Source organism: Mobula hypostoma, chromosome 3 (genome assembly GCF_963921235.1).
Source record: "Mobula hypostoma chromosome 3, sMobHyp1.1, whole genome shotgun sequence".
Lineage (NCBI taxonomy): Eukaryota > Metazoa > Chordata > Chondrichthyes > Myliobatiformes > Myliobatidae > Mobula > Mobula hypostoma.
Window position 1 is genome coordinate 60,833,373 of NC_086099.1, and position 15,291 is coordinate 60,848,663.

The 15,291-nt window shown below is 40.3% G+C and overlaps 1 protein-coding gene across 5 annotated transcripts in view; it reads right to left on the bottom strand.

Annotated features, from left to right (window-relative positions):
• The window catches only part of fip1l1a (FIP1 like 1a (S. cerevisiae)), a 94,641-nt gene that overhangs the window by 61,037 nt on the left and 18,313 nt on the right, over positions 1-15,291 (bottom strand). For all 5 annotated transcript variants that reach the window (XM_063043145.1, XM_063043144.1, XM_063043146.1 and 2 more), the window contains exons 5-8: positions 14,264-14,322; positions 12,794-12,904; positions 12,359-12,489; positions 4,093-4,202 (exon numbers count right to left, since the gene is read on the bottom strand). In XM_063043145.1, coding sequence (XP_062899215.1) covers positions 4,093-4,202; positions 12,359-12,489; positions 12,794-12,904; positions 14,264-14,322 — 411 coding nt within the window. The remainder of the gene's footprint in view (positions 1-4,092; positions 4,203-12,358; positions 12,490-12,793; positions 12,905-14,263; positions 14,323-15,291) is intronic.

Genomic DNA, 15,291 nt, shown 5'->3' on the forward strand with positions numbered 1-15,291 from the left:
AACAGGTGTATGTTCAGCACAGATCCCTGCGGCAGTCTGCTCACTACTGATTGCCAATCAGAAACACATTTATCCCAACTCTTATTTCTTAACCAATCCACTATGGATGCTAATATATTACCCCCAACTTCATGCATACTTATCTTATGGGTAAGTCTTTTATGCAGCACCTTTTCAAATGCCTTCCGGAAATCCAAGTACACAACATCCATCTGTTCCCCTCTACCCTCTGTACTCATTATATCCTGAAAGAACTCCAGCAAGTTTGTCATGAATCCATGCTGAATCTACCTGACAGAACCATTTCTATCCAAATATCTCACTAGTTCATCCTTAACGATAGCATCAAGCACTTCTCTAACTACAGATGTTAAGCTAACTGGTCTCTAGTTAACTGCCTTTTGCCTACATCCTTCTTTCAAAACAGTGGCATGACACTTGCAAATTAAGAATGAGATCAGGGCAATAGAGAGACCCAAGGAGCAGAATAACTATGCTGCTAATCCTACTTTGACGAGTACATGGCACAGGTAGCAATCCTGAGATTTTTACTTGAGGTCCTACTTTATAAATTTATCTCCTAACTCCCTAAATTTAGCTTGCAGGGCCTCCTCCCACTTTTTTCCTGTAACATTGGTACCTACAGGCACCACAACAGATTTTCATAGAAGAGTATAGGACAGTATAGGACCTTTGGCAGACAATGTCACATCGATCTTTTAACCAACTCTAAGATCAGTCCAACTCTTCTCTCCCATATAGACCTCCTTTTTTCAAACGTGCCCATCTAAGAGTCTCTTAAATGTCCTTAATATGTCAGCCTGGTAGCACGTTCCATGCACCTATCACTCACTCCTTGTTTAAAAAAAAACCTGCCTGATATCCTCCCTATACTTTCCTCCAATCACCTTAAGATTATGCTCCCTCGCATTAGCCATATTTCGCTGAAGTCACATTTCTAAATAAAGTTCCAGCATCAAGGCAGAACTTGAAATGCAAATAAGTGTGCTTTGAAAATTTATTTGTAATCTACTATATTAAGGAGCAATGCTAATTATTGATTGATCCCATGCTCAATTTTTCAAGTGCTCCTTAATGTGAGCCAAGGATATGACATTTGAAGTATTTTCATCTCAGGTTAACATTTAATTCCAACAGCCCGCTACACATCCATTTTCAAAAGTTGCTGCAACCGAAAAACAACAAGTAGAGAAACTAACTAACAGCTTCAATCACAGGGCATGAAAACAAAGATGCTGACGGATTTAATATAAAAACTATTTACGGCAAAAATGAAATAGATTAAGGAGATACATAAAACTCGTACTAATAACCAAGCTTCAAAACTTGGGCCTCTACTTCCCTCTGCAACGATCCTTGTCTTCATTATTAGAAGACGGTCAGTGTGGATCAGTGATAACTTTTTCTCCTATCAACACAGATGCACTTCAAGGATGTTTGCTCAGCCCATTGGTTTACTTTTTCTACACCTTGACGATGGGGCTATGCTAAGCTCGAACACCATCCATAAATTGGTAGAATCATGAGACAGCGTACAGGAGTGAGTAGATCGGCTGGTTGAGCAGTCTCAAAACAACCTCACCATCAGCACCATCAAGACCATGGAATTGACTGTGGATTTCACGAAAGAGAAGTCTGGATAACAAACACCAGTCCTCACTGACCGGTCAGCAGTGAAAAGGGTGAGCAGTTTAAATTCTTGGGCATCAATATCACAGAGAACATATCCTGGCCCAACACAATGATACCATCACAAAGATGGCACGCCAGCAGTTCTTCTTCATTAGGCTTGAGGAGATTTAGTCTTTAGGAGAAGAGTCACCAAAGACTCTTAAAAGTGTTTACAGATGTACAGTGAAGAGCATTCCACTGATTGCATCACATTCTGAAAGCTCCAATAGCAGAAGACATCTTCAAGGGGTGATGCCTCAAGAATGCAGGACCCTCAACACCCAGGATATACCCTCTTCGTGTTACTACCACTACACTTGAAGACCCACACTTCAAAGCTTTAAGAACTGCTTTGAAGCCCTCCACCATCAGTTTTCTGAATCCATGAATACTACTTCATTATTTTTGTTTGTACCACTTATTGTGTGTAATTTATAGCAATTTTATGTCTTTACATTTACTGCTGCCGCGAAACAGCAAATTTCACATCATATAAGTGTTAATAAACCTGATTCTGATTCCAAATCTAAACAATTTTTCCTTCAAATTTGAGAGCCAAAGAAGTGAGTTTTTATTTTAGACACAAATCAGAAGGCATAGATTAAAGAGTATCAGAAGAATACAGCAGAGACCTAGAAGAATTTATTTCCCCACATGCATCTTCACTAAAACTTAGAATGCATCATTATATGCAGCCAGTTAAGTAGATTTACCACTTAAAATTAGACTGGAAACACCTAAAGGGCTAGCATTTAACTGGAACCTTGCTCTGTGCTTTGACTCTGAAGATTTTTCACTTAAAAGACATACACTGCACATTTCAACATTTTAAGTAATTACACTGAGAGTAAAACTCAATAAAACTTCTGTGAGCCATCCATTTAATCCAGTACACTGTATTTCAAAAAACAGAACCATTTAATGGAAGACTCATACTTCATATTTCTGCAAAAAATTAGGGCTATGCAAGGCTTTTTTTTAAAATGCAAAATTTGCAACATAATCAAATACAAATAAGTGAATGTGCAGTCTTTTGCTCAGGGAAAGGGAACCAACAATTAGAGGGCGTAAGTTTAATGTGACAGGGGAATGATTTAAAAAGGGACCCAAAGGACAACTTCTTCATGCAGAGGGTAATGCGTAGTAATAAGCTGTCAGAGAAAGTTGGGGACTGAGAGCCGAGGTAGGGGTCAGGATAGGGTTCAGAAACAGAGATATCGGGGAACTGGAGGACAGGCTGGAGTACAAGCCGAAGTCTCTACTCAACGTTTGAAGATGGCTTGTCCTGGGGTTAGGTGACTCTGTACATGCATGGGTGGGTGAAACTGGACTTGTTTCGCTGTTGTTTTGTTGCTTGGTATGTTCTGTTTTTTTTTGTATTCTGTGTTGTTCTGCCTAGCATTCTGGACATGCTATATTGGCGTCAGAATATGTTGCGACTCTTGCAAGCTGCACCCCTCCCCCAGCACATCTGTATATTGGTTGTTAATGCAAATGACATTGCATGTTTTGATGTAGGTGTGATAAATAAACCTGCATCTGAATCTCTCCTAATTTTCCTCATAAGCCTACTTTTAAACTTCATATACTTATCAAGTGATTCATTCATACCCAGCATCCTAAATGTGATGTATGCTTCCTTCTTTTTCCTTAGCAGAATGTCAGCCCAGGTTCCCTAAAATTGGTATGTCTACCCTTCACACTAACAGGAAACAGTTTCTGCCCCTGGACTCCTTTTATGGCCTTTTTAAAAGCTTCCCAGTTGCCAACAGTTCCTTTGCTTTTGAATAGTCACCCAGTTGAACCCAGCTAGATCCTGCCTAATATCCCCAATGTTGGACCAAATCATTCCCCAAGAGGAGGTTCTGTATAAATCCTTCCCAAGTCAGTCTTCTACATATTGCATTTGGAAACTGTCCTGGATGCACCATACAAATTCTACCCCATCCAGAGATCACCACCCTTGAGATCCTGCATTTTAATTTCTTACCCATCTCCCTTTACTCGTTCTACAGGACCTCATCCCCTGTTCTAATTATGTCATCTGTACCAACTTGTACAACCACCTCTGGCTGTTCATCTCCTCACCCGCCCCCCCCCCCCGATAATTTTCTGCAGCAGCCACTTTACCCAGGCATCCCAGAGGTAACACACCATCCTGACCTCTCTTCACCTGCCAAAAACTACTGTCTGTCCCTCTCATAATCGACACTCCTATCAACATCACCTTGTCTGACTTCATACTTTCCCTCCGAGGCAATCACAGTCTAGAGACCTGCCTACGACTGTTAGCTTTGGAGCCAAAATTTCATATTTCTATTTAAATGTGATAAACCCAGCAAAAACTTCTAGAAGAAATGGAAACAGTTTCAGTGGATCTGCTTTTGTTTATTTTCAAACCTGTTGGGTGGAGGTCCTGCTCTGAAACGATTTGGAGGAGAAGGGAAATCCATCTTGGGGGGTGGTATCTCTGGCTCTTTCTCAGGATTTCCAGTTCTACCCTGCTGTACCTGAAAAAAAGTTTCAATACGAAAAGTAAGCATATTTTCCACTTGTATTAACAGGAAAATCTGTGTCAATATCACTTCTCTGTTATACTAAATCTAAGATAATCAATGACCAAAGAACGTTTCCACAAACACTTCTCATAATATTCCATGAATGCTCAGGGAAGACCAGATTTAAATCAAAGTTCATTTCAGACAAGAATAGACATCTAGTACTACTAGAAGAGCACAAGTTTAAATCATAAAGTAAAATTCCAGACATTTGAGTGATTTGAGCATTTAGGAAGTTTTAAGTTTCTGAAAAATTATATTGTAAGAAAATTAAAACATAATTTCAACTCTTCCAAAACATCGGATGTTTGCTTGTTTCCTTCCATTTCCTTTACCTGTTTTCCATTACACACAATCTAATATTCTTAACATGAAAAACACTTACGCAAAACACAAACGTTTGTAAATCAAAATTACAAGAGGAAAGGTTTAGATTCTGAGAAAGAAATTCTTTCAAAACTAAAGGGCAATAAAAAATGGCTTGTTGAAAATAATAGAAGAAAGCAGATACCTGCAGGACAGCATGGTTCCATAACCAAATAAAAAAAAGTTAAGGGAACAGTAGTAAATACATTAGCCAAACTATTAAGATGTTAAGATACAGAAAATGAACCTTTAGAAGAAAAAAATCTTCCATTGCTTGAAAAGAGAAAGAACTGAGGCAATTACATACTATCAATTTTACTCCTTATGGCTGAAACCTTGGATTCTATTTCCATTACGAATCAGTTGACTGATTTTTTAATATTCATATTCTGCTGGGTTGAATCGAAAACTAGGTAGTGCACACTTGGACAATCACAAACTGATCAAGTGGTTGTATATTTTTAATTGTGCACATTTATTCAGTGATCTTCATTGTACACGGTGTTGTTCATATGAACTTCAGGAAATTTCTTGATAAAATTTTGCTCAAGTTTCCAATCAGCCTTGTAAACCAGGTTGCTATTACTTGAACTAGAAGACAGGATTGGGAGAAAGAGAAAGTTATGGCAAGATCAATATTGTGTTCTGAAGACTCGTAACATACATAAGATGAAAGTAATGACTTGGATCAAGGAACAGATCCAAAAAAGAGAATGACAGAAGGTTAACGAAAGTAAATTGAGGTTAAAGTTTGAAAATTAAAGCAAGAGAATGGGACAAAAAAAAACTAAGTAGTTAAAAGTTAACACAAAAAGTTCCAAATAAAGAAGTGTGAAGTCAACCTGTGCAGATTTGAAAGACTGTTTCCTTAATGGTGAGGGAAAAAAAGGATGGAAAAGAGGAAAGAAATTTAGGCCATGTCCATTATTGCTAAAACTGATGCACCAAAGCAAATCAAATAATGGTCTTTATCTCTAAGCAGTCAGAAGACCCAAGTGAGGAGATTGTGCTTCAGTTCCAGAATCTTCATCAGAACCCATGAGAGTTAATTTAGGGTCAACAATGCACTCAGAAAGCTTTACTTAGAATGACAATCAGAGCTTAATAGTTAAACTGAGCTGAATTTTAAGCATTTATTTCGTAGGTTAGCAATAGAGTAGGGTTATATTCCTTCAATTATATAAACAAAAGTAAGGAATAATATGACAAATGTTGAAGAATTTAAAATGCTTCACAGGATAAATAAAGGGAAAAATAATCTCAAGTGAAGGAGCCCAAAATATGGATCACAAGTTGAAATTTAGTGCTGGGTCGCTGTCGAATCAGGAAGTACTTTATAGACAATAGGTGCAGGAGTAGGCCATTCAGCCCTTTGAGCCAGCACCACCATTCACTGTGATCATGGCTGATCATCCACAATCAATACCCCGTTCCTGCCTTCTCCCCATATCCCTTGACTCCGCTATCATTAAGAGCTCTACCTAACTCTTTCTTGAAAGCATCCAGAGAATTGGCCTCCACTGCCTTCTGAGGCAGAGCATTCCACAGATCCACAACTGTCTGGGTGAAAAAGTTTTCCCCTCAACTCTGTTCTAAATGGCCTACCCCTTATTCTCAAACTGTGGCCTCTGGTTCTGAACTCCCCCAACATCGGGAACATGTTTCCTGCCTCTTGCGTGTCCAATCCCTTAATAATCTTATATGTTTCAATCAGATCCCCTCTCATCCTTCTAAATTCCAGTGTATACAAGCCCAGTGGCTCCAATGTTTCAACACATGACAGTCCCGCCATCCTGGGAATTAACCTCGTGAACCTACGCTGCACTCCCTCAATAGCACGAATGTCCTTCCTCAAATATGAGACCAAAACTGTACACAATACTCCAGGTATGGTCTCACCAGGGCCCTATACAACTGAAGAAGGACCACTTAGCTCCTATACTCAACTCCCCTTGTTATGAAGGCCAACATGTCATTAGCTTTCTTCACTGCCTGCTGTACCTGCAGGCTTACTTTCAGTGACTGATGAACAAGGACACCTAGATCTTGTTGTACTTCCCCTTTTCCTAACTTGACACCATTCAGATAGCAATCTGCCTTCCTGTTCTTGCCACCAAAGTGGATAATCTCACACTTATCCACTTTAAACTGCATCTGCCCACTCACCCAACCTGTCCAAGTCATCCTGCATTATCATAACATCCTCCGCACATTTCACACTGCCACCCAGCTTTGTGTCGTCTGCAAATTTGCTAATGTTACTTTTAATCCCTTCATCTAAATCATTAATGCATATTGTAAATAGCTGCGGTCCCAGCACCGAGCCTTGCAGTACCCCACTAGTCACTGCCTGCCATTCTGAAAGGGACCCATTAATCCCTACTCTTTGTTTCCTGTTTGCCAACCGATTTTCTATCCATGTCAGTACCCTACCCCCAATATCATGTGCTCTAATTTTGCCCACTAATCTCCAATGTGGGACCTTATCAAAGGCTTTCTGAAAGTCCAGGTATACTACATCCACTGGCTCTCCCTTGTCCATTTTCATAGTTACATCCTCAAAAAAATTCCAGATTAGTCAAGCATGATTTCCCCTTCATAAATCCATGCTGACTTAGACCGATCCTGTTACTGCTATCCAAATGTGCTGCTATTTCATCTTTTATAATTGACTCCAGCATCCTCCCCATCACTGATGTCAAGCTAACTGGTCTGTAATTCTGTTTTCTCTCTCCATCCTTTCTTAAAAAATAGGATAACACTTGCTACCCTCCAGTCCTCAGGAACTGATCCTGAATCTATAGAACATTGGAAAATGATTGCCAAAGCGTCCACGGTTTCTAGAGCCACCTCCTTAAGTACCCTGGGGTGCAGAACATCAGGCCCTGGGGATCTATCAGCCTTCAGTCCCATCAGTCTATCCAACACCATTTTCTGCCTAATGTGAATCTCCTTCAGGTCCTCCGTTGCCCTAGGTCCTCCGGCCACTATTACATCTGGGAGATTGTGTCTTCCCTAGTGAAGACAGATCTTCACTACCTGTTCAACTCATCTGCCATTTCCTTGTTCCCCATAATAAATTCACCCGTTTCTGTCTTCAAGGGCCCAACTTTGGTCTTAACTAATTTTTTTCCTCTTCACATACCAAAAGAAGCTTTTACTATCCTTGCAAACACGAGGAAATCTGCAGATGCTGGACTTTCAAGCAACACACTTAAAAGTTGCTGGTGAATGCAGCAGGCCAGGCAGCATCTTAGGAAGAGGTACAGTCGGGTCCTGACAAAGGGTCTCAGCCCAAAATGTTGACTGTACCTCTTCCTACAGATGCTGCAGGGCCTGCTGCATTCTCCAGCAATTTTACTAGCCTCCTTTATATCCTTGGCTAGCTTATCTTTGTATCTCATCTTTTCTCCCCGTATTGCCTTTTTAGTTATCCTCTGTTGCTCTTTAAAAGTTTCCCAATCCTCTGGCTTCCCGGTCATCTTTGCTATGTTATACTTTTTCTCTTTTATTTTTATACTGTCCTTGACTTCCCTTGTCAGCCACGGTTTTAAAACATAAACACAAAGAAATATGGACATCTCTCCCTCCGAAGCTCTGAATTCAGTTTCAATTAAGACCTTCAACCAAAGATGGACAGATTTTGTTAACAAGCAACATCAAGTAGTGTGCAGAAATAACAGAAAAATGAAGTTGTGGTACAAATCTGTCACAATCTATTTGGAATATCAGTATTGGAAGCTTGTCAACAGAAGTGGAGTACAGTTGAACAAGCATGGCTGCTTCAAGATGGCACTGGTAAACCACTGTGATATGTTAAGGGCAGCTTATAAAACTTCTAAATATACTTTTTTCTGAACTATTCTCACTGCAATCTGCAGTCTGTAATTTCCCTTTAATTAATGTACTTTTAAACTGTCATAATGAACTAACAATTTCAAAATCTTCTAAAGGACTCAGTGGACTTAACTCTCAAGCACGCAGGTACGGCACCTTCCAAGAGAGAGAAGGTACGTCACTATGGCTGAAAGAGGAGGAAGGGAGAACTCCAAGCCAGTCTAAAACGTCAGGGAATGAAACTTCCTCCATTCGGCATCTGGTTAGCAAATGTACAGTCACTGGAGAAGAAGACTGAGGACCTAAAGGCAAGATTGCTCTAACAGGGGGAAAAGAGGAATTGCAGCATTCTCTGTTTCAGAGACATAGATCATTCCGGACACACTGCATTTGGCAATCAGACCAGAGAGCTTCTCGATACACTGGATGGACCAGACTGCTGATTTGGAGAAGGCAAAAGGTGTGGGGGGTCATCTGTTTTTGATTATAAACTCTTCATGGGTGTACGGATACAGTGGTCTTGTTGCACTCTTGCTCTCCTGCACTAGAACATCTAACAATTACATACCAACTGTTCTACTCATCAAGAGAATTCGCCACAGCGATCCAGACCAGTTTACATACCGCCAAAGGCTGATGTTAAGCAGGTACTTGAGGTACTAAGTGTCACCATCAGCATAGAAGAAACAGCCTACCCTGATGCCTTTCAAATCATTGTTAGGGACTTCAAATAGACTTCTTTGAATTGCAGATAGTGTGGAGGACTGTCAGAGGTTACAGCAGGACATTGATAGGATACAAAACTGGGCTGAGAAGTGGCAGATGGAGTTCAACCTAGATAAGTGTGAGGTGGTTCATTTTGACAGGTCAAATAGTATTCATGGTAAGACTCTTGGCAGTGTGGAGGATCAGAGGGATCAGAGGGATCCTGGTGTCAGTGTCCATAGGACACTGAAGAGTTCAAGAGCTGAGAGATAGTGTTTCAACTATATAGGACCCTGGTCAGACCCCACTTGGAGTACTGTGCTCAGTTCTGGTCACCTCACTACAGGAAGGAGGTGGAAACTACAGAAAGGGTGCAGAGGAAATTTACAAGGATGTTGCCTGGATTGGGGAGCATGCCTTACGAGAACATTTTAGTGAACTTAGCCTTTTCTCCTTGGAGTGACGGAGGATGAGAGGTGACATAATACAGGTGTATACAATAATGAGAAGCATTGATCGTGTGGATAATCAAAGGCTTTTTCCCAGGGCTGAAATGGCTAACACGAGAGGGCACAGTTTTAATGTGCTGGGAAGTAGGTACAGAGGAGATGTCAGGGGTAAGTTTTCTTTTGCGCAAAGAGTGGTGAGTGCACGGAGGCAGATACAATAGGGTCTTTTAAGAGGCTGCTGGATAGGTACATGTTGCTTAGAAAAATAGAGGGCTATGGGTAACCCTAGATAATTTCCAAAGTAAGTACATGTTCGGCATAGCATTGTAGGCCGAAGGGCCTGTATTGTGCTGTAGGTTTTCTATGTTTCTATGTAAATCTCTACCCAATTATCGACATATGGCCTGCAGCACCAGGGGACCTAACATACTTAGCTACTGCTATACTAAAATGAGGAATGCCTACCGTTCCATGCCTTGACTGCATTTCAGGAAATCTGATCACTTCTCTTCCTACCTGCATACAGACAGAGGCTAAAAGAGCAAGACTCCAGAAGTAAGGATGACAAAGAGGTGGTTGCAGGAGGCAGACGAGGGGCCACCGTTTGAGTTTGTAGACCAGGCAGTGTTCAAGGACTCATCGGGGATCTGAACAAATACACTGCGGTTATCACAGAACTTATAAAAATAGCCAGACAAGTTTGTCCCCACAAAATCATTCAGGGTTTTCTCAACCAGAAGCCCTGAATGAACCATGAGAACTGCAATCTGCTGAGGGCCAGATCAGTGACATTCAGATCTAGCCACCAAGTAAAATACAAGAGGTTTAAGGACAATCTGTGGAAAGCCACCTCACGTACCAAGTGGCAGTTCCAGACCAATCTTGAATCACTGAAGGATGTTTGGCAGCTGTGGCAGGGCTTGACTGCTATCATCTCCTGCAAAGTGAAACGCCAAGGCTTCGCACCCAGAAAAGCGCAAAACCTTTTATGTTCACTTTGACCGTTAAAACATGGAGGGACCTTCACAAACTCCCACAACCCCTGTGATCTCACAGGTACCCAGATGCAGTACCTGGCCAAGTACTAAAAACCTGTGCTGATCAAATGGCTGGAATACTAACTAATATCTATAACCTCTCGTTTCAGCAGTAAGAGGTACCCATCTGCTTCCAGCAGGCTTCAATTATAGTGGTGCCTAAGAAGAACATGGTAATCTGCCTCAATGCCTCTCACCAGTAGCAGTTACATCCACTATGATGAAATGTTTTGAGACGTTCATGATTAAGTATATCAACTCCTGCCTGAGAAGTGACTTGGATCAGCTCCAATTTGCCAACAGGTCCACAGCAGATGTCATCTCACTAGGTCTTCACTTAACCCTGGAACATCTGGACAGTGACGATGCATACATCAGGATGCTCTTCATTGACTACAGCTCAGCATTCCATACTTTCATCCGCTGAAAACTACTCAATATACTTCAAGACCTAGGCATCAGTACCTCCTTGTGCAACTGGGTCCTCCATTTCCTCACTTGCAGACCCCAGTCAGTACAGATTAGCAACAACATCACCTCCACAATCTCCATCAGCACAGTTGTACAAGGCTGTGTGCTTAGCTCCCTGCTTTACTTGTTTTATACTCATGACTGGGAGGCTAAGCACAGCTCCAAGACAATATTTGAGTTTGCTGATGACATAACTGGTGTTGGCTGAATCAAAGTTGGTGATGAATCACTATAAATGGGAGACTGAAAATCTGGCTGAGTTGTGACACAACATCTCTCTCAACGTCAGCAAAACCAAGGAGCTGATTCTTGGCTTCAGGAAGAGGAAACCATTGGTCTATGAGCCAGTCCTCACCAGGGGATCAGAGGTGTAGAGCGTCAGGAACTTTAAATTCTTCAATGTTGTTATTTCAGAGGATCTGTCCTGGGTCGAGCACGTGTCATTACAAAAAAGCACGGCAGCACCTCTACTTTCTTAGAAGTTTGTGAAGATTCAGCACGACATCTAAAACTCTGACAAACTTCTATAGATGTGTGGTGGAGAGTATATTGACTGGTTGCATCATGGCCTGGTATGGGAACACCAATGCCCTTGAATGGAAAAGCCTACAAAAAGTAGTGGACATGGCCCAGTCCATCCACGGGTAAAGCACTCCCCACCACTGAGCACATCTACATGTAGCATTGTTGCAAGAAAACAGCATCGATCATCAAGGACCCCCACCATCCAGGCCATGCTCTCTTCTCGCTGCTGGCATTGGGAAGAAGGTACAGCAGCCTCAGGACCCACACCACCAAGTTCAGGAACAGTTCCTAAACTCAGCCATCAGGCTCTTGAACCGAGGGGAAAATATCACACGGCCCATAACTGAATTGTTTCCACACCTTCTGGACTCACTTTCATGGACTCTGATCTCATGCTCTCAATATTAATTGTTTGTTTGTTTGTTTGTTTGTTTATTTATTCATTCTCTTTTTTTGTATTTGGACAGTTTATTGTCTTTTGCACATTGGTTGTTTGTATGTTGTTTGAAAGACTGTTGGGCGCAGTCTTTCATTGATTCTATTGTGTTTCTTGTATTTACTGTGAATGCCCACAAGGAAATGACTTTAGGGTTGTATGCGGTGACACATGTATTTTGCTAATAAATTTAATTAGAATTTTGAATGTGCTTAAATGTAAATTAATAATTTGCAAAATGCACTGCCATATTGTAGACAATTCTAACATTTCACTGCTTACTGTAATTCTGTTCGTAGCTGAAGCAAGAGGAAGAGGTTCAAGACCCATTCTTAGACGTTTTTGTTTCTCACAGTAGGCTTTCCAGGTCTCCTCATTGAAGCCATAATTGAAGTAATCAGAAAGATCAGCACCTTAAATAGAGAAGAGCGGAAATGCATAAGAAAACCCAATGCCAAGATGACCCCTGATTATCCTATTATTATTTTTCTCCCATATTCACCAATTTTCTGAGCTAAAGATACACAGTGGTCATTACATTAGACAATAGATTTTTTTTTAAAGATTTCAGGAATTTCTTAAAAGAATGACGCTTTTCCAAATAGGATTCAGAAACAAGATATAGTTAACAGAAGCATAGAAATAGTTTTCAAATTAACAATCAGATTTAAATAGCCAATTACTGAGAGGGTCATTTCCAAACAGAATACATTATACCTGGTTTTCTCCAAGGTTTATCTTCAAAAGAATCCAAGTCTATTTCTAATGTTGGGATCCCATTAATATCACCAGGAGCATCAAGGTCAACTCCTTTACCAGCTTTTGTTCCTAGAAAGTAAAAATTCAGGATTAGCAGCTAACAAAAATTATTTCCATGATACAGCACTATAAAAAAAAATACTTTGAACTCTGACATTTCTAATATTGAACTACTCATTTGGTAAAACTGTTGCAATTGAGAACAAATTTAGAACAACTTATTCAAAAACTAACTTACAGGCATATCCACAAGTTAAGTTGGTGACCTTATTAAGTATCGAAGATATTGAATGCCAGTAGACAAAGATTGAATGGTTAATATCCCCAGTTTTACTATTGAAAACAAAACCATATCTCACAGTAACACACATACACAATGCTGGAGGAACTTAGCAAGGCAGGCAGCATCAACAGAGGGGAATAAACAGTCAATCATTCGGGTCGAGAAAGCGACTGGTTATTTCCCTCCATATATGCTGCCTGACATGCCGAGTTTCTCCAGCATTTTATACATGTTGCTTAAGATTTTCAGCATCTGTGGATTGTTCACTTTACCTATGAAAACTGAACACATTGCCATTAGTCTCATGTACAAACTATCTAAGAATGTATCTGAGCCTAAAGCATGTATCGAACAGATGGTCAGTGTTCTAGAAAAAAAGCAAAAACTATAATGCCTGCTCACTTTGGACCAAGGCCTACTTTCAGAGTTGTATAATTCATAAAGCTAGCCACTGGTTCAGGAAATGACAGCACACTATATAGCTAATGATACTCACAATATTTGAAGCCATTGTGAAAAAGTCAAGCAATTTAAATATAGACAAATTAATGAAATCCAACCAGTTACCAATTTACTTTCAGGCCAAAAATCACTAAAATTTGACAGTTGGAGGTTTCTTGCTATAGTCATGGACAAGGGATAGCTCTAGTACCAATACTACTCCCTCTACCCTACTGCATTAAGTTTCGATCATTTAACAGGTCCTCTTTTCTGAAAGTATTCTATCATAGAATCTTTTGTTGAAAGTAGTTTTCCTTCTAACATGCTGGAAGATGCATTGATGGCCTTTTAGGTTATTCTGACTCTAAATGTTCTTAATTACTTTATGATTACACTCAAGACTCCACAGAAACTCAAAGTTGTTGTTTTACAAATGCCAATTAAACTTTAAAAAAAGGGTATTCTGATGTCGCGTCAGGTTCAAAACTTAAGTGTTTACTTGAACTACAAATTTCCATTTAGAATGTAGAGTGTCATTTAATTTTTCAAAACGGCCACAAGTAAGAAATGAACAAGGGAAAGTGATGTTATGTACATCTCCACTAAGTAGTACAGAATGGCAATGAAGGGCATTTGCCACCCTGTCCTTGTGTCTTGGGCTGAAGCGGGCAAATAGATCATGAAAAACATAAAAGGTTTCTTACCTGATCCATAAAGTCTACTTGAAGACTTGATATTGAGATTTACAGGTGTTACACCATAGCTTTTGGACAGAAAATATAGTTTAAATTAGGGCAAAAAAATTCTCACAATATGCTGCTCACTTGTCAATTCAACATTCTTTACTGAATTTTCTCAAAGAAAATACTTACATTTTTTATCATACAGGATATACAGTGCCTATTAAAAGTATTCAGCCCCTCTTGGAAGATTTCATGTTTTTCGTTTTACAACATTGAATCACAGTGGATTTAATTTGGGATCTTTGACACTGATCAACAGAAAAAGACTTTTTCATGTCAAAGTGAAAACATCTCTACAAAGTGATCTAAGTTAATTACAAATATAAAACAAAGTAATTGATTGCATAAGTATTCACCCCCTTCAAGTCAGTACTTAGCAGATGCACCTTTTGCAGCAATTGCAGCCTTGAGTCTGTGTGGATAGGTCTGTATAAGCTTTGCATACCTGGACACTGCAATTTTCCCCCCCCATCCTTCTTTACAAAACTACTCAAGCTCTGTCAGATTGCAAGGGGATCGTAGGTGAACAGCCCTTTTCAAGTCCAGCCACAAATTCTCAGTTGGATTGGGGTCTGGACTCTGACTTGGTCACTCCAGGATATTAACTTTGTTGTTCTTAAGCCATTCCTGTGTAGCTTTGGCTTTATGCTTGGGGTCATTGCAGAAAACAAATCTCCCAAGTCACAGTTCTCTTGCAGACTGCACCAGGTTTCCCTCCAGGATTTCCCTGTATTTTGCTGCATTAATTTTACGCTGTACCTTCACAAGCCTTCCAGGGCCTGCAGCAGTGAAGTAACCCCACAGCATGATGCAGCCACCACCATGCCTCACGGTAGGGACAATGGGTTTTTGACAAGGTGCGTTGTTTGGCTTACGCCAAATATATCGTTTAGTCTGATGACCAAAGAGCTTAAATTTGGTTTCATCAGACCATAGAACCTTCTTTCAGATGACTTCAGAGCCTCCCACATGCTTTCTGGCAAACTCTA